The sequence below is a fragment of the Moschus berezovskii genome, chromosome 15, assembly GCF_049115385.1.
Source record: "Moschus berezovskii isolate FMDL1 chromosome 15, NW_MosBer_1.0, whole genome shotgun sequence".
In the NCBI taxonomy this organism is placed as follows: Eukaryota; Metazoa; Chordata; class Mammalia; order Artiodactyla; family Moschidae; genus Moschus; species Moschus berezovskii.
In genome coordinates, this window is record NC_142474.1 from 58,192,776 (window position 1) to 58,218,857 (window position 26,082).

The window sequence follows — 26,082 nt, forward strand, 5'->3', positions numbered from 1 at the left end:
CGGGGCCTCGATCTCCCCGCGAGCAACGGCCTCACAAAGGGGCCGCAGGGCTCTTTATTCTTTAGAACAAAACTGGAGTCAAGAAACCTGGGCTCTGAGCAGTAGGTAAATTTTGGTTAAGGGAGGGGTGCTCAGGAGCCAGACAGTCTGAATTTGCATCCAGGTTCTATCACTTGCTAGCTGTGTGACCTTGAGCAGGTTACTGACCCTCTCTGTGCCTAGATTCCCTTGTCTATAAAAGGAGAATAATAGGAAATTGTTTGGGACCTCCTTGTGGTCCAGTGGTTAAGAATTCACCTTGCAATGCAGGGGATGTCAGTTCACTCTCTGGTTTGGGAACGAAGACCCCACGTGCCATAGAGCACCTAAGTCTATGTGCTGCAACTACTGAGCCTGCGTGCAACAACCAGAGAGCCTCCGCACTGCAACAAAAGACCCTGTGTGCCACACGCAAGCAAGACGCAATGCAGTCAAGTAACTAAATGCTAAAAAACAATAAATCATTTGGGCTAAGTGCTTATAACTGTATCCAACACAATAAATAGTAAATAAGCCTGGCTCTTGCTACTAATTTCAACTCTATCATTTAGAGCTTTGTGACCCTGGGCATATGTACACAGCCATTCGGTATGTTCTATACTATTCTATAGCTGGATGCCCAATACTGACAAAATGCAGCTTTTTGACACCAAGCGGAGAAGAAAATAGCTGTTTTCCACGTTTCTGACTGAGGGTGTTTACTTCTACACAGCAGCCCATCTGTGTTTTTAGACTAGAAGCTGTCAAGCCCCCCACGGACTGGTCCCTGAATTCTCTCAGAGGGGCTGCCTCATAAAAATGCAAAAAGATGCAGACAGTGATTCAACGACATGGCGTTAGTTCATGTGAGAAATGTTGGCAATTTGTGAAAAGCAGCCTCAGGTTCATTTCAAAATGTTTTGCCTTGAGATGTTATTCCTCTGTGACTTTCAGCAAATTTATAGAGAGCTGAGCCCCGTAGGGCTGTTGGGAGACATTTCTCAGTGCCCGCCTGTGCACGCTAAGTTCAGAAGATGCCCAACGAATTGGTTAACTAGCCCCCTCCTCATCCTTAAAGATCTCTTTTCCCACCTTTATTCTGGACCTAAATTCCTCACACCCCTTTTCCCCCATTTACCTCCCAAGCATTCAGCTGTCAAACCTTAGTGGTGTGGTTTCATTCTCTCTCTTTCCTCTCCTATGTCGCTCTTTGCAGGTTTTTTTTTTTTAAGTTCTGTATAAAGCACTTTATTCTGTAGAACTTTGGTGCTCGATTTGCATGTGTGTGTATGGATGATATATGAGAATCACTCGGAAATTTTTCAGCATTCACATGCTAACTACATTTACTATTTCCTACGTGGCAGGCAATGCTCTAATTGATTCACATGGATTGATTTATCTAATCTATACAACAGTAGCCCTATGATGTACACACTGTCATTGTACCAGTTTTATAGATGGAAAGACATCTTGCCCAGGAGCACATAGCTAGCAAGTGGGATTCAAGCCGTTGCTTATCCACAGGGTCCTTGCTCTGCCAGTGACCTAATGCTCCAGGTATCCACTGAAAACCATGGAGAGTCTGAAATGTTTCCTTTTGGGGTGTGACTGGCATGCTGCTGCTAATTCACTTCAGTCATGTCCGACTCTGTGCAACCCCACAGATGGCAGCCCACCAGGCTCCTCCGTCCCTGGGATTTCCAGGCAAGAACACTGGAGTGGGTTTCCCTTTCCTTCTCCAATGCATGCACGCATGCTAAGTCGATTCAGTCGTGTCCGACTCTGTGCAACCCCGTGGACAGCAGCCCACCAGGCTCCTCTGTCCATGGTATTCTCCAGGCAAGAGTACTGGAGTGGGTTGCCATTTCCTTCTCCAACCTGTTACCTAGCTTCCAGTAAAAAATGGAAACATCCTGGTGGTGGTTTAGTCACTAAGCCTTGTCCGACTCTTGTGCAAATGCATACTGACAAACTTCCCCAGGCCGTTAGGATATACTCCCAACACAATGGTGCTAGATTTTTGATGTAACATTTGAGAAAAGTGTTTTACATATGACAAGCTCATGTTAGCTCGATGAAAGACATCTCCCAAAAAATGTCCCTCACTCTCTTCAACACGATATGCAAAACTGTAAAATCTGTCAGGGAGGACACTCTCTGGAATTTCTAAAAGATTATTAACAGAAAATATGGCAAGGCAAAAAGAGCACTATATATAAATCATACGCCAGCACTTTTTAACATCTGGCGTTCTTAGTGTAACTGGAGTGTGACTTTTCCATTGGATCAGCCAAAAGGTTTGTTCAGGTTTTCCATGAGATGTTATAGAAAAACCCAAATGAACTTTCTGGCCAACCCAATACATACACACACAAAATATTTCAGAAGGAAGTGAAGAAAGCAAACTCACCAGCTCTTTAATAAATTACACCTGAAGAGCTGGTCTCTGATGATGCATTCTGCTCCAGGAAGCAGCTCTCCTGGGTTCATCCCCTTCCTCCTTCCCCTCCACATCTCTGTTTCCTACCCTGAGCATCTCTCCCCTCCACTCCTCCTGCACCTGGTCCTCTGTGAAGCCCCAGTCCTGGCCTCCACCTCCTGTTGAACCCAGAGTGGCCTTTCCACAGCACAGGAAATGCCACTCCTCTCTTCAGTTCAGTGAGTTCAGTTCAGTTCAGTCACTGAGTCGTGTCCGACTCTTTGTGACCCCATGGACTGCAGCACGCCAGGCCTCCCTGTCCATCACCAGCTCCCGGAATTTACTCAAACTCAAGTCCATTGAGTCGGTGATGCCATCCAACCATCTCATACTCTGCCATTCCCTTATCCTTCTGCCTTCAATCTTTCCCAGCATCAGGGTCTTTTCAAATGAGTCAGTTCTTTGCATCAGGTGGCCAAAGGGGATCTCTCTTCAGACCCCGACTATGGCTGCTATAGTAGGACCTCTCCAGTGTTTTTCCCCAACCTGAGAAACACAAGGGTCTCCATGCACAATAAGGGATCATATGGCAGTGATGCTCAGCTCAGGGATTCACCTTCATCTGGATTTGGCTCTGCAGGCAGACCCTCCGCTGAGACTCACTGGGCATGACTTCTGGATCCTCCACTAGCTTCCTGGTCTCTGACACAAATCCATCTTGGTCTCCAATCAAGCTTGTCTACACTTTCCCCAAGGGCCCTCTCAAACCCCTGTGACCCTGCTCTTCACCTTAATGCCCTTCTTCTGCTTCTTCCTGATGAAGCTCCGTGTCCCCCTCCATGCCGGAGGGAAGGCTTCCCTTCCTTTGATAACCCTGTTTAGAAGGAACAATCTGCCTCTTGAGCCTTTAATTCCTCTGCCTTGACCTGTAATCCAAGGTTGACTGCAGTCTCCCTACTAGATTCTAAAACCCTTGAAGACAGGCTTCCTAGCATATTTGACTTTGCATCCACACTGTGCTTCATGCTCTGGTTTGCCTAAGACAGAAGGCCTGTAACCAATGAACTGAGTTTCTGAACCCCTGGCCCTTAGGGGTGGGAGTAGGACTAATAATTGGTAATTTGGTAGGATCTATGCTGGAACCTTCAGCTGGGCCAGAAAGTCTTGAGAGTGGCCCACGATAATGGGTTCTTCCAGGTACACAGCAGCCTGCTGCCAGGAGGGATTAAAGAACGGCCCATTGACAGTGCCCAAGAGGGCCAGGTCTCCTGGCACCCTCTTAGCTATCTCATCCATAAATAGCTTGACAGTGAAGAAAGAAAGGTGCTTCTTATCAGAGAAGAAAGGTGCTTTCTGAAAAAGGCAGGCCCCTAGGTGCTTATGCCATTTTGTAATGAGAACAGCACTCTGGGATCCCTGTGACCATGGGGCCACCTTTGGATCTGGGGGACAGGAATTCACGGATTTCCTCCACTTTAGAGTGAGTCCTCGTGCTTGGAAAGTGGGCGTGGCAACCCACTCCAGTATTCTTGCCTGGAGAATCCCATGAACAGAGAATCCCATTGGTGGGCTACAATCCATAGGTTGCAAAGAGTGAGACATGACTGAAGCAACTCAGCACACATGCGTGCAAGTGAGGCAAATTTCTTTCCTAAAAGTGTGTCCATGCAGATTTCCCTTGGCCCTAAAATCTTCACCAAAGGAAGTGAGCCTTTTGTTGATAAGTCACCCAGATGGATTCTCTCAGGTCAATGGATGGCTGAGGAGAGTCTGCTCAAAGCAGAACAATGGTCCCTCATTTTTTTTTGGCAGCACCGTGCAGTACACAGAATCTTAGCTCCCAGGGATTGAACCTGTGCCCCCTTCCATGGAAGCGTGGAGTCTTAACCACTGGACCATCAGGGAAGTCCTGACAGTCCCTCATTTTTACAAAGGACTTCTTTGGCTCCTTCCACTTAGTAGATTTACTTCCAACACAGCTTCAAAAATTCCGGCCACTAGAGAGGTCTCTGTGTTCCATAACAAATGTTCTAAGCTTTGTTCTCAAATAAGAGTCTTCAGTACAAGAGTGCATGGGTGTTTTTTTCCCAAAGCCCAGGGTATGTGATTTAGCGAGCTTTCAGGTAGTCATTGGTGGAGGGCACCCCTGGCTGGCTGTCAGCACTTGGAGCCACAGCTGGCATCAAAGGTATAGAAACAGCCTCTTACGTTCTGTGCTGGTCAGTTTAAGGGGACTCAACGATGAGAAGGTTCTGTACGCAGGTCAATTCTTCTGATAGCAAGTCATCTGAATTTTTGTTCCAATCTTCTAAACAAGCACTTTCCAGATGGTTTACTTCTCTTCATTCTCTTTTTCTGTTTAGTTCACTCCTTCTTTAGCTTCTAGTTCCAGGCAGATTTTCATCACAAGAAGGAATTCCGATCAACTAACCAGAAGCAGAGACCTAAAGCTAGCTCCCCCTGGGAAGAGGCCAGGCCTGTCCTCATCCACTCACACCTGAACGGGCACCTGCAGTCAGAGTGTGGGCAGCAGACTCGGGGACACAATCTGCTGACCTGGGCCTTGGCTGGTCTGTCTCAAGTCTTCTCCAGCCCTCCTTCTGCTAATGAGGCAGGGTGCCCCAGACTCTTTAGTAATCCCATGCCCTCCTTTCCCACGCATGCGTTCTCTGCGTGTGAGTAGGCCTGGATATCACACAGCACACCCTGTCCATTCATTCTGGCCCGGCTGCCCTGCGTGACTGGTGCTCTCAGATGTTTTCAAGCTCCATCAGTCTCCTCATCTTGGTACAGAAATTGTGCCGAGTTGTCCAGAGGTAGAGCCAGGGGGAAACCCCCTTGACAGCACCTGGCTACTTGGCTGGGCACAGAGGGCATTTGGCAGTCCTGGATGAATCCAGGCTTTCTCAGCTGCCTGGCACGTCAGGCTCCCTGCTATCCTTGACCTGCCATGTTGTGATGGGAGAACTGGGAACTCTGAGCTCCCTCTGCAGAGGGGCAGGAACCAAAGCCTGAAACCAATTCTGCATTCTGTGATTCTTTTTCTTTTTCCTGTGGCCCTGAGTAGGCTTTATGCTAATCAAATATCACCTCCTTTGTGCTTTGCTGCTTTTTCTCAGTGGTCTCCTGCTTAGTCTCCTAAGTAAAGTTGAGTGCAGCATCCATCAGAGCTCACCGGAAAGAACCATTATGGAGATGAAGCCATCAGATGATGTTATCACAAACAGGTTTCACTTTAAGTCAATGGGCCATGTTAAACCGCAAACCCCTCTTTCAACACTGATAAATTACAAGGTGCTTCTTTGCTTCACAAAATTATTTATCGGTTTCTTTAAAGCAGTGGTTATTATCCTCTCATGAAACATGAGAGCTACCTATCTCCCTAGAAAACAGTGGCCTGCCTGAAGCTTTTAACAATTTTGATAGTTGTTGGTTCAGAGATCCCGGGAAGGTCATTCCTGAGTACTCTGGTCAGCCATGGAGGCCAGTTAGGAATCTCTATGATCTCTATGTTTGAGAGACATACAACTTGGGTCACTTGGACAGGATTTGATGTCTCTGCTGTCTACACAAAATACTCATGCATTTATGAGCACACAAGGCAAAGCTCACAAGCACTGACAGAATGGGCTCACCTGTACACCAGTACTTCTTGGACATTGGGTGTAATTTGCTTTTCACATATAGTTTTCACACTTTACGTTGTTAAGGAGAAAAATGTGTGTACCTTTCCACGCCGCTCAGTTTCCACTTGTGTTTCCGAGACATCAATAATCCCCCACCCCAGGCTGCCTGGAAAAAGAAGGGCATACAAAGAAAAGGTAGTGTTTTTTCATTGCCTGGATTTCTAGAGTTTGGTGTCTTTTAAAACAGTAAGCATTGCATGGAATGAAAGTTACAGCCTCAACCCCAGATAACTTGGGGATTGGCACTAGACTTCCAAAGGTTAAGTTGGGGGGGCTATTCTAAGGTCTCAGGCTCCATCCCACATTCATATCGGTGTAAGAAGCCAAATACTTCCTCAGTCTACACAAAAAGGAAAAAGATCCTTCCCAATCCATCACTGCTGTGCTTAGTCCTAGGGAAGCTCATCATTTCAGAACTAGAAGTGCTAATATCTCCAGAGTTTAGACTAAAAATGATGAATTAAAACCCTTTGAACAACTTTCACATTGCCAGGAAAACTCTGACAACTCTGAGTGCATATTATTAATATAAAGCCAAAATGACCTAAACCAGTCTACTCAACAACATAAGCCTCATGCTCCGGAATGGAAAGCAACTTATGCTTCCTTCTTTGACAAAGCCTCACAATGGAAAACACATCGGCTGAACCAAGCATGGTACTTAGTGACGATGTGGCATTGATTCCTGATCTCCCCGTGGGTCATTAGCAGTTTTCAGAGTGTAGCTGATCTTTGAGCCACACTTAGAATCATACTGGTCTAAACTTAAATTCCATTAGTTTGTCCTTCTAAAAGTTGACATCTGTTTTCATTTGAAAATGTCTTGATGAGGCTCTCCATTATTTCTTGGTTTGACTAACTGTGGAGCCAAAATATCTCATATATGGCCTGTCTTACTAGCTGACCATACATTGGAAATTTGGTGATTTGTATTTCCTAGCAAGTTGTCAAGTCTACTTTCCTCCTCAGTTATATTAGCTTCTGACTTGAGTTGAATTTTTGAACCACTGGATCCCCTAGATAAATGAAACTCCTATTTACTCTTTTGATCATTCTCTTAAGGAAGGAAGCCTGGCATGTATGTGACTGGGTATTTGCATGTGTGAGACTGTGTGTATGTGTGTTTGCATGTGTGTGACTGTGTGTATGTTTGTGTGTGTGTGTGTTTGCATGTGTGTGACTGTGTGTGTTCCTCTGTGGACCTTATGACCCAATGAACCAAGAACTAAGTGCTAGCTCAGGTCCTGGTCACAGAAATAAGAATATTATCCTGTTGGGGAAGTTAAGGCATAATAAGCCTCAGACTGCTTCCAGTGCATGTCGTGTACTGTGTGAGTCATGTATTACATTGTCTCTGCGATCTTTAAAAGCTTATCTATCATCATTCTGGGAATAAACTCCTAAAGTAAAAAACAAAAAATAGAATACATTTCATTCCATGAGCTCCAGGTGCAAAATGTGCAAGAACATTTCAGTGATGGTCCCTCTGGGATACTTACATCCACGTGCATCCAGATCTTATACTTTTTGCAAATGTCAGCAACTGCTAACAGGGGGTCAAATGCTCCATACACGGTGGTCCCAGCCGTGGCGCTCACAAGGAAAGGGACAAACCCCTGTGCAAATGAGAAAGCCCCCAATACTGTAAATCAGCAGTCCAAGGATTCTTTTAAAAAGCTGATTTTAAAAGGTGGACATTCTCCTCCTATCTTACACATCTGTCTTTTTGGAACCATCAGAAGGGTTTTGACAATACCTTGGAGCCTAGTAGGAATGACGTTCGCCCTCCAGATCTGAGGTCTCCAGGCCATTCTGTTGGCTCCGCTAACTGCTTTATGAGAACAGACACTCCGGTTCTCAGAAGAGGCTGCACTGGACCCAGGGGTGAGTAAACTTAGTGGTGCCCACAAACTTTTGGTATATTCCAAGGAGAGTTTCTGACTTTCCCGCCCCCACCACCACCCACCCACTTACTTTCCTAGTCTTCCTTTTTCATAGCAGGGTCTCTGAACATAATAAACCTCCTAGAGTGAGCAGACAAAAGGACGAAGGGAAGGAACTCCTACCAGCCCATTATTCCTCGTTGGAAAATCCCTAGATAACTTATTTGGAGTCTCAGAGGATTCACTTCAGGGTAAACAATAAGCCATGATTTTATCCATCTAAGTTGATTTAGTCTGTCTGGCCATGGCTAAATGAAAACTGATAGAAATAATAACTGATCAAAAATGGCCAAAGAATGTCACTCAGTCGTGTCTGACTCTTCGTGACACCATGGCCCGCCAGGCCTCTCAGTCCATGGAATTCTCCAGGCAACTGGAATGGGCAGCCATTCCCTTCTCCAGGGGATCTTCCCGACCCAGGGATGGAACTCAGGTTTCCTGCATTGCAGGCAGACTCTTCAATGTCTGAGCCACCAGGGAAGCCCAAATGAAAACTGATAGAAATAATAGGCTGTTGCTGAAAGATGGCTGAAGAATGCCTCAAATAGGGTGAACAGAGTTACTCCATAAAAACACGACAGGTCCTGATGTTACAGAGTCAGTCTTTAGGTGGCAGCAAAGGTTTATGTGGTTACAAGTGGTTCTAGGACCAGAATAAGGGGAAAGGATCCTGCTGCCACTTTGCAGGGGAGGAAAAGGCCTAAGAAAATGAATAATGATTTCTGCTGCTGCTGCTAAGCATGCTGCTAAGTCACTTCAGTCATGTCCGACTCTGTGTGACCCCATGACGGAAGCCCACCAGGCTCCCCCGCCCCTGGGATTCTCCAGGCAAGAACACTGGAGTGGGTTGCCATTTCCTTCTCCAAATGATTTCTGAGATTCTAATAATAAAAGTCATGTGTTATGTCATTGAACTGGGAACTGTAGATGAGATCTACTAAAAGCTCCAACCTGCAAATCATGCAGGGATGTAAATGACTTTCTAGAGCTTTGTAGGAATTTTCAGCAGGCCTTCAGAACGTGTCACTTCTTAAAAAAAGCACTAAATGGCTTCCTGAAAAATAAGGTGTTTGGAGGGTCAATCATTTCAGTATGTGTCTTGGCAGGAAACGGTCCCTTTCAGGTAACCACACATAGTAATTCCCATATGCTAAATTAGCTTCCAGGGATTTTCCATTTGTGAATGCGGTCTTTCCAGTGAATCTGTTTAATGCCAATCCTCATCACACAGGAAGACAGGTCCACTGGAAACTGTTACTACCCTTGTGTTATTAGAACTGCTAGTATAACTGTGTTACTATAATTGTTAGTACCACTGTATGTAGTAACTTAGACGTTTTCAAAGTAAAGCCCATCACTCGGAGAAATAAGTAATAACTGAATGAAAAATTCCACATACTCTTTACAAATACAACAAAAACACTTTTTCTAGTGGATGGAAACAGAAATACATACCCTCAGCTTGTTATGGGCTGCATAAAACTCCCTACAAAAACTTACTTTTTGTTTGGCTTCAAGGATCCTTCTTTCAAGGTCAGACGGGATCATTTTCCCCCTGAAAGGAGAAGCAAATATATGTTTGCTTTGAATAATTTATTTTGTTGCCTTTACAAAGAGTTGCAAGGGGGTAAAAGTTCAACTTTAAATGATTGGTTATAATGACCAGTTAGAATCAGTCCTCGGTTGTTTGCGGAAAGAAAGGCATTTCCTCCCGGAATGGCGCCGGACTGCCATTTCTGACATGCTTAGCAGACACTCGATCTTGCTGTGCACGCGTCTCTCCACTCTGCACAGAGCCTGTTTTGCAGGTCATCTCCTTAGTTAGAGCAAACCTGTTCTGGAGTGAGGCATTTGGCACTGAAAGTAGGTTTAGAAAAAGATTTGTATTCCAAACCTTCCAACAAACAGACCTGCAATTGCACACAGAGATGAAATGCCAAGAAGAGAAAATCCACTCTGAAACATCTGAATGAGAACACTACGTCCAAAGCTACCCAGTTACACTCCGAGAGCTAAAATCACAAAGCAGACCAAGAATTCATGGGCTCAAACTGTCAGACAAGCATCGGAGAAACATCCTTTCATCTCCATCCTTTCATCCTTTCCTTTCTAAAATAGAAATGCTGCTTTAGTTACTATAAAACCCCACTATTGGACTTCTCTGGTGGGCCAGTGGTTAAGAATCCACCTGCCAATGCAGGAACATGAGATCGATCCCTGGTCCTGGCAGATCCTAATGCCTCAGGGCAACTAAGCCCACGCGCCACAACTATTGAAGCCCGCAAGCCTAGAGCCGTGCTCCGCAACAAGAGAAGCCACTGCAGTGAGAAGCCCGTGAACTGCAACTAGACAGTAGCCGCTGCTCGCTACAACTAGAGAAAGCCCTTGTGCAACAAAGGAGACCCAGCGCAGCCAAAATAAATAAATTAATAATTTTTTATAAAACTGCTATTATAATAATCAAAGGAGTTGATTTCTCCAAGAAGGCAGAGGCGGCTAGATGTGGGATCTTAGTCGAGTCACTTAATTTCTCTGTGCCTATTATGACCGTACCTTAGTGATAATATTACTTATGGAGTTATGAGGGTTATATGAGTTAATAGATGAAAAATTATTTTTAAAAGTGCTTGGCATTCCAGGAAAGAGAGTTTTTATTGTTGAGGTTGTTATTATGCATTATGACATTCCTACCTCAAGACTCTGGAGGGAAAAACCAAGCAAAGGACTCTGTCCTAACTGTACGTTACTGGAGGCGTGAACAATTTTTTGAACCAAAAGAGCCATTCTGAGGTTTCTACAGTCTCTAAACTTTTCACACTGGGGTCATTGATCTAGGTTTGTAAAAGGCAGCTTGGAAAAATAAGTGATGGGAAGGAGATTGTCACCATAAGTAGCTTGGAATTCTACTGGCATTGAGGGAACAGTAAGTGGGGTTTGGAATGTGCCACTAGATTCATAGACTTTTGAGGGGATCCTTGTAATTTCAGGTAGATATAGATTTAGATACAGAGCAAGCCATTAGGCTACTTCATTACAGCTTCTAGTGTTGTCTTGCCTAAGCTTTCCTGACTGAAATATGTTATCTTATTTTAAACTACTTTTCTCACCTTTCTCCATTCTATAAAAGTAATTTGGGCATAGTGGGCATTGTATCTTCCACAATTTTCACTTCAGGCTGACAAAGAAGGTATTATATAATGATTGGCACAGAAAGCAGAGGTTAGTCCCTCTGCTTTAAAAAGCATGGAGAACCACTGAGTTTTGTGAAGCTATTTTCCAAAGAAAGGCAGTTAACACATTATTGACAAGAGACCTATGAATGCCATAGGTGTTAGTTTCTGCAAAAGTTCCCTGGTCAATAAAGCATTAAAATGCAATTAATTACCTGGCAATGGCAATGGACACCTTACCAGTGATTAATCAGCTGGACTGGAGTGAAACAAAGAGCATTAAATTTTTATTTGGTGCTGAGGGTGTGATTCTAATCTGAGCAGCCCACCTCTGGGGACTTTCTGTGGGATGGGCCTCTGAATGAGGGACAGAAGGAACAGAGGGGCAGGCTTGTGGCAGGGGTGGGTGGGTGGGGGTGGAGAGTTCTGGAAAGCCCTTCACGCCCTACATGTCTCCCTACACTAGACAGCTTGGCCTGGGAGCATCTCTGAAAGCTGCGATTTTATTTGCAAAAAGTGGGAACAGAGACACAGACATAGAGCTCAAACATATGGATATCAAAGGGGAAGTGCAGGGGATGAATTGGGAGAGTTGGATCGACATATATACACTATTGATATTACGTATAAAACAGATAACTAGTGCGAACCTACTGTGCAGCACAGCAAACTCTACTCAGTGCTCTGTGGTGACCTAAATGGGAAGGAAATCCCCCAAAGACGGGATATATGTATATGCACAGCTGATTCACTTTGCTGTATAGTAGAAAATAGCAACATTATAAAGCAATTATACACCAATGAAAATTAATTTAAAAAAAAAAGAATTGTTCTACCCACCTGAAGAAAAGAAAAAGAAAACTGTGATTTTTCAGCCTCTCTTAGATCTGGCTATGCCAAAACACCTTGCGCCACCATGATAAAAACAAAAAACGTTCACATTTCAGAGGAAATTCAGGTCTTATATTTACCTTTGAAACTAAGTTTTAAGTACTTTAAAATTGCAAAGGTGCTTTTGTTGATAAACATAAAATTGAGAGGAGGAGATTTTCAGAAATTTTTTGCAAGTCTCAAATGTTACCTAGTCTACCACGACTAACCTCCTATGCCTTGGAGAGTTCTGGGGAGACTGACTTGACAATTGCTATTTGCTCACTAATCACATCTAGACGTTTTAACCCTTGGCAGTAAGACCACACAGAGAAGTCACAGACAGGGAACATCAGAATTGGGAGGGGCAATGGCAAGCCACTCCAGTACTCTTGCCTGGAAAATCCCATGGATGGAGGAGCCTGGTGGGCTGCAGTCCATGGGGTCGCTAGGAGTCGGGCACAACTGAGCGACTTCACTTTCAGTTTTCACTTTCACACATTGGAGAACGAAATGGCAACCCACTCCAGTGTTCTTGCCTGGAGAATCCCAAGGACGGGGGAGCCTGGTGGGCTTCCTTCATGGGGTCGCACAGAGTCGGACACGACTGAAGTGACTTAGCAGCAGCAGCAGCAGCAGCAAGACCGCTTTCTCATTTTCTCAATGACTGTCTCATTTCTCAAATGAGGAAATAGGATAAGACAGCTGCCTGCGTGACAGCCTAGGATCAGGTACAGCCTGGCTGAAACGAGAAAGTAAATGCCAAGCTTCTAGAAGGGGCCAAACTCAAGGGGCCAAACATATAGGAAACCTCTTTGAAAATGTTGTTGTCTTTGAAGAAGATAAGACAAATCCTTTGTGATGACATTTAGCTTTCAAGAATCGGAGGTGTCATTCACACCTTCTGAGAAAGCAGTAATGAATGTACACATGCAGGCGTGCTAAGTCGCTTCAGTCATGTCCAGCTCTTTGCAACCCTATGGATTGTAGCCCACCAGGCTCCTCTGTCCATGGGATTTTCCAGGCAAGAATACTGGAGTGGGTTGCCATGCCCTCCTCCAGGGGATCTTCCCGACTCAGGGATAGAACGCACGTCTCTTATGTCTCCTGCATTGGCAGGTGGATTCTTTACCACTAGCACCACCTGGGAAGCCCAATGAATATATACTCTGTCCCATTTCCACATGAAGGCAGGGAGAAGGGACAGCCTTGTCAAGTCATCAAGTCCAAGTGTTTGCTTCTTACAGAGTGGAAAGCTCTGGGTGTGCCCTTAACAGATAGGCTCCAGACTTCTCCAGTCATCCAGTCTGCAAGCCTGTATTTGCTTTGTCCACTTAGGAACCCAGAGCCTGGCACACTGCAGGTGGCAGATGTACATTTGTTGGAGGTATGTGACTAGAAGGCAAATGTTTCAGCCCAGGATAATATTAAAATGCTCACTTTATCTCGGTGACTGATCAGAAAGCTAGTATGGGAGACTCTGTAGACAAAACTTTTCACCTTTTCAGTGATCTTAGAATTGGATGACTTTGTAAAATTTCACATGCATAAAAATCATGATGTATGTCTTCAAAATGCATATTCCTTAGACCCTGATCTTAGGGATTTAGATTCAGAAGGTCGGTGATAGGGCTCTGGAATTAATTCATTCTACAAATATTTACTGAAGACTCACTATGTGCCAAACGCTATTAGGGGTGCTGGGGCACCAGGGTAAACAGGCCAATTTCTACTCTCCAGGGCTTACATCCTAACAGAAGAGACAAACAATAACAAGTAAACAAACATGCATAGCAACTCACATTTCTAACAAGGAGATTGTGGCACAGGCAGACCTAGGTCCACATGTTGAGAAATGTTGCTTTAGAAATGGAAGTTTTATCCTGGCAGGTACTTCCATAATTGTGTAACATACTAGCCAGGCACTTTTCACAGGACCCAGGGTTTTGAGCCATCACAGCCATAGGGCAGCCAGCAGAAGGAGGTCCAGCCTAGACTTTGTGCTTCCCCATCTGCCCACACACTGTGATGAGGAAGAGAGCCTCAAAACTCTGCAACAGGCTCCTCTGAGGATTAGAAGCTCTCTGGCAGCCCTAGCTTTTCCAGACAAGCATCTTTTCATGCAGGGAAGCTTTAGGTGGCAGCTGTTGCATCCTGTATGTCTGGTTTAGAAGTATTCCCATAGCAAAATGTATATCTTTTATCTTTAGGTATGCAGCAGCCTCTAAGCACCCAGTGAAACAGTGGCTGATGCTCTGTGGTGCTATTCTCTGTTAGGTGCCAGTGTTCAAGAAAAAAAGCTGCCATTAAAAGGGAGGGCTGTTGAACCAGACTGCTGCTTTGGATGAGGCAGTTTTACATGGAGATTCTTGATTTTGATATTCTTTTAAAAATGTATATGATGGAGACTTTCCTAGCCATGCAGTGGTGAAGACTCCACGCTTCCACTGCAGGGCACACAGGTTTGCCCCCTGGTTGGGTAACTAATATTCCACATGCCACGCAGAGTGGCCAAATAAAAAATTTTTTTAACAATTTCAAAAGCAAAACATGTGAGAATGGGTTAAAAAACTTAAGCATGAAAAACAAGTATTAAAAAATTCATATGATGCTCTCATCATGTATACAGAAGTCAAAACCTTATGTTATACACATGACATTTTTATATCTATGATAAACCAATGCTATCTCAATAAATTAAAAAAAAAATTTAATCCATATGATGCTATTGGGTCAGAAAACTTGATGAAGTTGCCTGGGCAAAATCCCACACTGCTAGCTAGAGCCACCAGCAAGAAGAATCTTCTCTTTGTGGAAAGAAACAAATGACACAGATTATACTGTGCTACACAGATTCATGGCTATCTTCCCATGGCTGTGAAGGGGAAAATGATCTTACCCAAAGGAGCACATTACTGGGGAGTGTGGCGCTCTGGGCAGGTCACAAATCGGGTGCTCGAGTCTTTGGTGACTCTGCTCATTGACCCTGCTGAACTATAATAATTCTACCAGCCTAAGAGCTGAGAGCTTGGCTCTGTTCACAGAGATCTGTGTGCAAAGAAGAAAGCATGCATGATCCTTCCCATTAGAAACTGCCTAATGTTACAACCACTGTGAATAGCAACAGCCCCGGCAGTGACAAGGAACTACCAGTTATAGAAGCAGTCACTGCACTGTGCCTTACTCCTGATCTCTGCCCCTCAGGTCAGCTCCACAGGAGACTTACTACTGTGTTACAAGGAGGCTGGAAGGTTGATCACTCTTCTGTCCAAGGCCAACAGGGTATCAGGTATCTTGGTCAGACTGTGAGGTTTAACAGCAATTTACTAGTAATTTAGGTAAGTTAAAGGGAACCCTGAAGGGAGGAACAAGATCTGAAAGTCCATACTGATAACACATAATAGAGACAGACAGACAGACAGACAGAGATAGAGCAAAAGAGATGGAAAAAGAGTGAAAAAGGAAATTCTTCCTTCCTTTAGCATCATCAGTGGATGCTACTCTAGTGAATGAATGTTTTAGGAGGGACATAGTATTCATATATAGTCTCAAAGCATCCCCTACTAAGATTTATTAACTGCAAAGTAGAGAACAGTTATTTTACAGTGGTGAGACCTTCCCAGAATTCCTGCCTAGAATGCATTGCCTGAATCTAATCATAAGGAAATGTCAAATAAACCCAAATTAAGAAATATTCTGCGAAATAAATGTTCTACACTCATCAAAACATCAATGTCATGAAAAACAATGGAAGGATGAGGACAAGTTCCAGATGAAAGGGGACTAAAAAGGTGAAAACTAAGTGTCACCTGTGAACCTAGACTGGGAAAAAAGAATAGCTCTAAGGGGACAATAGAGAATGAGATGGTTGGATGGCATCACCGACTCGATGAACATGAGTTTGCACAAACTCCGGGAGATGGGGAAGGACAGCAATGCCTGGCATGCTGCAGTCCATGGAGTGACAAAGAGTTGGACACAACTGAGCGACTGAACTGAACTGAACTGAAAGGATAGTATTGGGACAATTGATGAAATCTGAATAGTGTGGATAGATTAAATATTAGTCTGCGTCAATGTCAAATTTCCTGATTTTGATAACTGGTCTATGATTGCTGCTGCTAAGTTGCTTCAGTCGTGTCCGACTCTGTGCAACCCCATAGACGGAAGCCCACCAGGCTTCCCTGTCCCTGGGATTCTCCAGGCAAGAACACTCAAGTGGGTTGACTTTTCCTGCTCCAAAGCATGAAAGTGAAAAGTGAAAATGAAGTCGCTCAGTCATGTCCAACTCTTAGCAACCCCATGGACTGCAGCCTACCAGGCTTCTCCGTACATGGGATTTTCCAGGCAAGAGTACTATGATTAGGTAAATGAATATCTTTGTTATAAAAAAAAATTCATATTGAACTAGACTTCCCTGGTGGTCCAGTTGTTAAAACTCTGTGCTTCCACAGAAGGAGTCATGGGTCGATCCCTGGTCAGGGAAACAAGATCCCACATGCTGCATGGCATGGCCAACAAACAAACAAAAATATACACTGACACATTAATGGGTAAAGGGTAATGATGCCTGCAAGGAATTCTCAAGTGATTCAGAAAAAAATTATATCTATAATATACATACATTAATGTAGTAATACTGTAATGATTTCCTGGTGGCTCAGTGGTAAAGAATCCGCCTGCCAATGCAGGAGACACGGGTCTTATCCCTAGGTCGGGAAGATCCCCTGGAAAAGGAAATGGCAACCCACTCCATCATTCTTGCCTGGGAAATCCCACTCAAGCAAAGAGCCTGGCAGGTGACAGTCCATGGGGTCGCAAAGCATAGGATATGCTTTAGCGACTAGACGACAATATTGTAAAAGCCATTACGTTCAACATGTAATATTAATATTAAACTCCATCCACAGAAAGAAAGAGAATGATAAAGCAAATATATCAGAATGCTAATGACTGGTGAATTAGAGTATAGAGTATGTGAGAGTTCTTGTTACTATCGTTGCAATTTTCCTTTGGTTGAAATTATTCACAAAACTACAAAGTTAAAAAAAAAAAAAAGGCTGGATGAGTAAATGTCTCAGAACCTTTCTAATGCTGAGGGTTTCTGAGCTGAAATCCACTAGCAGCTGGCCCCCTCCCCGCCTCGCCAGCCCTCCTCCCTAAACCTCTCCCCTGCCCTTCCATCACCACTCCTGTTCTTGCCCCTGTCTCCTTCCCATCTTATACTGTAAGATGATTTCAGACTGCTTGGGAGCTCCTCAGAGGCAGTTCCTACATAATTTCAGCCAAAAGAATAAGGAATTCACAAAGGAAATTAAACCTCAGCTATTTTTTCCATTTTTTTCCCATATAATTCACACTTCATCTCTAGCAGACTCTTCCCTGTGCAGTTAAATATGTCTTAAGCCCCCTTGGGCTTCCCTGGTAGCTCAAACAGTAAAGAGTCTGCCTGCAATGTGAGAGATCTGGGTTCGATCCCTGGGTCAGGAAGAGCCCCTGGAGAAGAGAATGGCTACCCATTCCAGTATTCATGCCTGGAGAATCCCATGGACAGAGGAGCCTGGTGGGCTACAGTCCATGGGGTCACAAAGAGTCAGACATGACTGAGTGACTTCCATTTTCTTTCACGTTTTCCTTTCTTTAATCCTGCTTCCTTAAAACAACCCAACCCAAACTACGCTAGACTCCGTCCAGCTTCCACCCTGCTTCCTCCTCTTCATGGCTCAACCTCTGGAAACATTTGGCTTTTTTCTCCATTTCCTCCTCTCTGCTCACCCTTGAACCCACTGCAAACTGCCTTCTGGTCTCAACCCTCTATTGAAACTGCTCCTGCCAAACTCACCAGCCACCTTCTTACAAGGAAAGCTGAGAGGCAGCTGTTGACCTATTCATCTATTGGTGGCATTTGATGCTGCAACCACTCCACAGGCTTCCCTGGTGGCTCAAACGGTAATCTGCCTGCAATACAGGAAACCTAGGTTCGATCCCTGGGTCAGGAAGATCCCCTGGAGAAGGAAATGGCAACCCACTCCGGTATTCTTACCTGGAGAGTTCCATGGACAGAGAAGCCTAGCAGGCTCGCAACGAGGGGTCACAACGAGTTAGACATGACTGAGCAACTAATCTTCCTCCTCCAACAACTCTGGCTGCCCCTCCTTAGTCTCCACTGCAGGCTGCTCTCACTCTGCCTGTCCCTGACACATGGGTTCCCCTGACTCTCACCCAGGCCCACTGTGCACGGCTCCCATCACACATCTTCTGACCTCTAGGCTGATGTTTCCATTGGCTACCTTGACACTCTCATTTGGATGTCTCATAAGCTCTACAAACTCAGCATCTCCACTTCAGTGGGGGAAGTGGGGGATGCTTCCTGGCTTAGAGAAGAGCACCACGTGGACTTAGCCAGGAAGCCTGGTATTTCCTCTCCTCTCAGCTGTCATCCTGCACACCTTCCCTAGGTCAGTCAGTAATTCCTGTCAATTCCAGCACTACATCTCCACTGCTCCTCCCCAGCTCAGCCCACCCTCCGTCTGTCGACAGAACCTCTCCCGACTTGGGTCATATATAGCCAGGGAACTGGAATTATGCCTTATGCTTTTCTAGAACCTAGTGACACGGTAAGTGATCATATCGCTCTAATAAATTCATATGAATAAATAAATGGTGAATTGAGTGGCTTCCTTTTAATTTAGTGGAATTTCTTATTCAATCAAGACTAAATTTATTTTCTTATATTTTAATTTCACCTTTAACCAGAGTACCTACGAAGTTTGGGTACCAGATTAAGACAGGGAGTTTTCCTAAGAGAGCTCTTTGATTCAGGCTCTGAGCCCATGAGTTGCTGGAGGCATTATTTACCTTCTGCTCCCTAAACTGTCCCCCTCCTGTAATCACTCCATCAAGTTCTCACAATCTGTGGTGCCTGGAGGGATGACACCTCCATAAATCAGTTCTCAACCCGTTGGCTGCTGCTTAAGTGCCCAAATGATAAATGTCCTCTGCACCTTCTCAGTGCAGAAAATTCTGGTTGATTCAGCAAAGGTGTGGATTCAGTCAAAGGCTGTGAATGCCTCTGTGTCATTGAGGAACCACGTCCCAGGACTCTAAGGAAGAGGGAAAAAGAAACAGCGAAGACCAGCAGCTGGCAAGGAGGCAGGTTTGTGCCCTACAGGTCATCACCTGTTTTCAGACTTTTAAGGCGTATGTATACAAACTGCAAACTGCTAATCAACAGGGGTTGCAGATTCATGCTCACCTTTCATCACATTTAATCAGAATCACGCTGTCTGTTCCAATGCCCAAGGCTGCAGCTCCCTTCTTGAGAGAAAAATGGCTCTGTAAAAGAAACCATATCTGTAATTAGTTGCAAATAAAGTCAAGATCCATTTCCCTGACTGTTTTTCGTTTTTCCTTTTCTCCTTTTATGTCTAACATGTCCCTCCAAAGCCTGAATTGCTGAGAAAAGATGGAATGCTTCATTTAACCATTTTTTTTTTCAATTGTGGTGAAAGGCACATAACCTGGAATTTATCATCTTAACTATTTTAAGTCTTTAGGTCAATGGAATTAAATATATTCACTTTGTTGAGCAACCATCACTACCATCTATCTCCTGAGCTCTTTATCATCTTGCAAAGACTGACACTCTGTATCCATTAAACAGCAGCTCCCCATTTTTTGAAGACTCCTAGCAAAAAGACTATCAGGTATCACCACAGTGATAATGTATTCTTCATTCAAGAATTTGTGGAAGCATCCCTGGTGGCTTGCTCAGAGGGTAAAGAATCTGCCTGCAATGCAGAGGACCTGAGTTTATCCCTGGGTCAGGAAGATCCCCTGGAGAAGGGCATGGCAATCCACTCCAATATTCTTGCCTGAGAAATCCCATGGACAGAGGAGCCTGGCAGGATACAGTCCATAGCATCACAAAGAGCTGGATACAATTGAGCGACTTTAACACTTCCATTTTTCACTTTTTCCAGTTAAACAAGCTGAATTAAATCTCCCTAGTATAGGACTTGTCAGAGTCTTTAACAGGAAAGCACATGTGGCAGATATCCAAGGTAGATCTGTTTTGCTATGATTCTTGCGTTTATTTGTCAATGGAACCCCCTTAGCAAGAAGCACTCGACTTGACCAGAACATGCACAGCACAGAAGAACAGAGGTTCCTTCATGCTGGATGGTCCACCCTTCTCTCCAGCAGTGGTTCCCAAACTGTGGGATATATCACAGTCTCCTGGAGGGCTTGCTCCTACCATTCTACTTTCCATCTTGATGAATTTGACTACTTCAACACCTCATGTCAGTGAAACCATAGGGTAATTATTTTTTGTGTGTGACTGGCTTATTTCATTAGCATAATAGCCTCAAGGCTCATTCATGTTGTAGCCTGTGTCAGAATTTCCTTCCTTTTTAATGTCAAATCACATTCACTTTGGACTTCCAAGGTGGTGCAGTGGTAAAGAATCTGCCTGCAATTCAAGAAGAGCAAGAGACGTGGGTTTGATCCCTGGGTTTGGAAGATCTCCTGGGGTAGGAAATGACAACCCACTTGGAAAATCCCATGGACAAAGAAACCTGGTGGGCTACAGTCCACGGGGCCACGAAGAGTCAGACACAACTGAGCAACTGAGCGCGTGTTGCATATTCATCTTACATACACACAACACTAAGTGTCAATAAACACTTGGGTTGCTCCCACCCTTTGGCCTTGTGAATAAGGCTGCTGTGAACATGGATGGACAACTATCTCCTTGAGTTTTGCTTTTAACTCTTTTGGGTATATACCCAGAAATGGAAATGCTGGATCATATGCTAATTCTGCTTCTGAGGAACCGCCATGTTGTTTCCTTAACAGCTGCATTTTCCTTTCTCACTGGCAGTGCACAGCAATTCCAGTTTCTCAACACCCTTGGCAACGGCTGTTGTTTTCTGCTTTCTGGTAACAGTCATTCTGATAGGTGTGGGGCGATACTTCATTATGATGTTGCTTTTTATTTACCTAATCATTAGTGATGTCAAACATCATTTCATGGACTTACTGGCCATTGGTACATTTCTTTGGAGAAATGTCTATACAAGTTCTTTGCCCATTTTTGAAGAGGGTTGTTTGGATTTTGATGCTGTTGAATTCACTTGGGCTTTTGCATCAAGATAACAAGATCTTGGAAATTTATTTTTTAAACCTGCTAGGTGGCTTGGTGGTAAAGAATCCACCTGCCAAGCCAGAGACACGGGTTCAATCTCTAGGTTAGGAAGATCCTCTAGGAATGAAATGGCAACCCATTCTAATATTCTAGCCTGAAAAATCCCATGGACAGAGGAGCCTGGAGGGCTTTAGTCCATGGAGTTGCCAAAGAATTGGACACAACTGAATGACTAAACAACACACAGTAATCCATGCCAATCTCACACACAAGGCATCAGAACACAGCAACTGCCTCCAGCAGCTGTGTATTGTATGGCTCCCAGACTTACATTTTGCTACTCAGATTACATTCACTTTTTTTCAAGGCCAGTGAAATTATGTGCCCTCAAGGAAGAGAAATTGGCCTGAAACCAGGCTCTCTTTCATCCCAGACTCATTGGAGGGTCTATTTGTGGTGGAGATGACCATCCAGCCCAGGGTGTGATCAGGATGGAGGTGTCAGTCACTGGCTTGGGCAAACCGTGCAAGTGGAAAGGCCACCCTGATGAGCGGAATCTTTGTGATTTTGGTTATAAATTCTGGCTAAGAATTGGAATCATTTCAATGGCTGTAATCACTGTGCATTCTGAAGAGCAGAGAGGATCCAACCTTGCCCAGCTGTACTGCATCTGCGAGCAGCCTCCTACTATTAAATACAGGTCATTAAGCTGTCCAAAAGGAGAGCTGCTTCCTCAATTTACATCTGCAAAGGGTGGCTGCCTTGAATTTTAAATGATGGCCCCAGAGTGTGTTTTCCTCCAGCGTATGCTTTGGACTTCTCCGAATTCTCAAATGTGCAGCCTAGGAACTGGTAACACACACACTTCTAGGGGGTGTGGTTAATAAGCAAGAAGAAATCACATCTATAACAGCAGCAAATACTATAAACCAATAAGTGAGGTGTTGAATAGAGGAGCTTTTAAAAGCCCAGTGCAGTTAAGAGCAGCGATGGGAAGGAGTCCCTAGTTAATTTCACAACCTCAGGAAGACAACGTGGACACCATCACCGAGGAACCTGGAAACTAAGAAAGTTTCATTTTATTTGGAAAGAAGCATGGCTTCCCCACCAAAAAAAAAAAAAGAAATGTTCTCTCTTACATAGTTACTGGATCCCTGGGTGACCCCCAAAAGAAGATACCCAGGGGAAAACGGCACTAAGTCTGTTCCTACCAGGGAGGCACAGAATGGAGGTGCCAGCTGCCCTGCTGAGCAAGCACACACACCCCGAATCAGGCCCCTCAGCGAATGAGCGTGCAAGCACTGTTAACACCCAACACAAACAGAGACTTGAACATTCCCTGAGCGGACAAAACCAGGGTAGTCAGACAAGTAAAGCTCATTTTATCTGATTTCCAAGACAAGTGAGGCTCACTTGACAGGTCGCTTTTCAAGGATGCCTCTGAAAATCAGAGACTTAAATCATTCTCCCCATTTACAGGGGCTTCCCTGGTAGCTCAGCTGGTAAAGAATCTGCCTGCAACGCAGGAGACCCAGATTCGATTCCTGGGTCAGGAAGATCCACTGAAGAAGGGAACGGCTACCCACTCCACTATTTGGGCTTCCCTGGTGGCTCAGACAGTGAAGAATCCGCAGGCAATGTGAGAGAACTGGGTTCGATCCTGGGTTGGGAAGATCCCCTGGAGAAGAGTATTCTGGCCTGGAGAATTCAATGGATGGAGGGGCCTGGCAGGCTACAGTCCATGGGGTTGCAAAGAATCGGACATGACTGAGTGACTTTCACTTTTCACTGTCCCCCATTTATAGGTGGGAACCGTGAACCAACTCCCTTTCACTTCAGAAAATTTTAATATTGTAACCAAGCGCTGTGAGGAATCAATTGTCAGTGCCTCCACATTACATAAGCTGCTCTGTAACAACAGTCTCTGAGCCTTGTTGCTCGCGGTTTGCAAGGTGTCTTACTGGTGTGTGTACAATAAACTTTTGGGCTTCCCAAGTGACTCACTGGTAAAGAATTGCTTGCCAATGTAGAAGATGAGGGTTCTATCCCTGGGTTGGGAAGATCCCCTGGAGAAGGAAACGGCAATTCACTCCAGCATTCTTGCCTAGGAAATTCCATGGAAAAGGAAGCCTGGTGGACTATAGTCCATGGGGTCACAAAGAGTCCGACATGACTTAGTAGAAATACCATAAACATATACTATCATTGATTCACTGGTTTCTGGGGTTTTTTCCTCCTAAACTTTGACAGCACTAAACAGCTAAATGGCACACTGAGGATAAATAAGAGATCTGATGCACCAGTCAATGAGAGGAAGTAGTCTTGTCTGGTCTTTAATGAGGAAGAATGGGGATTCTCAAGTGAGGGGCAATTACTGAGGATAATGGATCACTGTACCGAATGCCACACATTTAAAGGAAAAACACACACCCAAATAGGAAGCTGCAAGAGGGGGAACAAAGGCATGAAAAAGAAAGTTTACGTACCAAAAACTAAGTCCGCTTACATTTTCAGGAGAGGGAACAGGGAAATAGCTAAATGCTATCTGCAAATAGGGGACTTTCCTGGTGACTCCATGGTAAAGAATCCGCCTGCCAATGCAGGAAACTCGAGATCAATCCCTGGTTTGGGAAGATCCGCTGGAGAAGGAAATGGCAACCCACTACAGGATTCTTGCCTGGGAAACCCCATGGATAGAGGAACCTGGAGGGCTACAGTCCATGGGGTTGCAGAAGAGATATGACTTCGCACTAAACAACAACAACAACATCCACAAATAGCCAGTGACCTAAGAGAGGAGGAACTTGAGAGGGAAAAAAAAAGAAACAGTAAGGACAGCTTAAATGGCAGGATGCCCTGAGCTTGTGAGAATACCAGGAGAAATATCTTTATTCCTTGGCGCCATGTTGAACAGAACCCCTTGTTGATAAACCAGAGCAGAGTGCAGCATCCTGAAGGCTGAGGAGCCTGGGAACCAGGTATCTAGAGAGAGCTTTACCTCTCAGCTCTAAGGTCTACTAGTCATCCTTGGATTTGATCCTTTCTAACCAATACAACCTTTCGATTTGTGAGAGGAGTGAACGGGGTGTGTGTGTGTGTGTGTGTGTGTGTGTGTGTGTAGGCACACAGAACAGAGGTGGATGGAATATGCATTCTTACACGTCACTGATGCCCAGCAAGGAACTCTTGAAGCCCAGCCTACGACTGAGCTGGGATCTGCTCCTTTAGCCCTTCCTCTTGCCCTGGAGCCCCTCCCCCACCACCAGTTAGTGAACCAGTAGCCCTTCCCTGTCCTCCTGACTCCCTCATTTGCCTCCGATACCGTCTCAGACAAGCTGGTCGCTCTTGCTCCTGCTTCTGCTCATCAAATGGACTAAAAGAGCACCCTGCTTTGGAAAGCATCTGATGGACAAAGGAGCTTGTACTGTGGGAGCCCAGAGTACAAGCTCATTGGTTTCTGATTATCACGATTTGGTGGAGGGGAGGGGATCTCCCACCATGTTCTTAAAGACTCCGTGTGAGTCAGAGGTGATAAGATCTGCACACCAGGCATTTCTGTGCAGCTGCCACCTTATTATTTGCACTCAAAGCTATAAAGTTACCCCACTGCTAGTCTGTGCCCTAAGTATGTTTTAAAAGAAATAAATGGCATGTACCAGGATTAAGTAGACCCAACAGTGGTGTGTGGGGACAAACGTGAACACCAGCAGTAAGCATGCATCCAGCCACATGAAAGCAATTATTCCCCTGACTTTAGGATCCTGAGAAGAGTGGAATGAAAATGTGCAATGAAAAGAGGTCATCTGGCATGGAAAGAACCTAAATGTCCATCAACAGATGAATGGATAAAGAAGATGTGGTAATATGTATATAACAGAACATTAGTCATAAAAAGGAATGAAATTATGCCATTTGCAGCAACATGGATGAAACTAGAGATTATCATACTCAGTGAAGTAAGTCAGACAGAGAAAGACAAATGCCATACGGTATCCCTCACATGTGCAATCGAAAATATGACACAAGTGAAGTTATCTATGAAACAGAAACAGATTCACAGACATAGAGAAAAGGTGGGGAGGGATGGATTAGGAGCTTGGAATTGATAGCTGCAAATGATAATATGTAGGAATGGATAAACAACAGGTCCTACTGTATAGCACAGGGGACTATTAAATATCCTGTGATAAACCATAATGGAAAAGGAAATGAAAAATAATGCATATATGTGTAAAACTGAATTGCTTTTCTGTACAGCAGAAAGTAACACAACAACTATATAATTGCAAATCAACTATACTTCAATAAAAAAAATTAAAGGAAGAAAAAAAGAAAGCGGTTCTTTGAGATAAAACGAACTGGCTCTAGTTAGGCAAGTTACTCTCTCATTGAGTCATCATTTGTTCAGCTGTAAGGATGAATTCTTACCTTGAGAGTTGGTGTGAGAAGCATAGCTATTGAATGGGAAGGGCCCACAGGTCACCCAGCATTGATAGATGCTCACAAAATTGTGGTCCTTCCAATTCTCCAGCCTATCACCTAATGTAATACCACCTTCAGATATCCCTGAGTAACTTGAGCAGAATTTCAAAACCTTCAAACAAAACTAATGTCAATTCACTTTACGTTATAAAATAAGCATATGCCAAACTGGAGCATGTGAAAAAAAAAAAAAACTCTCCAAATCATATAAGTAACAACAAAGAATCCAAACTATCTTAAAGCTGTGACTACTTGAATATTGCTTGGTGTTTTGAGGGAAAGTCAAAGTGTTAGTCACTCAGTCATGTCTGACTCTTTTCTACCCCTTGGACAGTAGCCCTCC

At 44.4% G+C, this 26,082-nt stretch overlaps 1 protein-coding gene across 1 annotated transcript in view; it reads right to left on the bottom strand.

Annotated features, from left to right (window-relative positions):
* Window positions 1-26,082, bottom strand: part of GAD2 (glutamate decarboxylase 2) — a 63,372-nt gene that overhangs the window by 18,411 nt on the left and 18,879 nt on the right. Inside the window, exons 8-11 of the mRNA XM_055424510.2 lie at window positions 19,365-19,444; window positions 9,570-9,624; window positions 7,626-7,742; window positions 6,168-6,232 (exon numbers count right to left, since the gene is read on the bottom strand). Of these exons, the coding sequence (XP_055280485.1) occupies window positions 6,168-6,232; window positions 7,626-7,742; window positions 9,570-9,624; window positions 19,365-19,444 (317 nt within the window). The remainder of the gene's footprint in view (window positions 1-6,167; window positions 6,233-7,625; window positions 7,743-9,569; window positions 9,625-19,364; window positions 19,445-26,082) is intronic.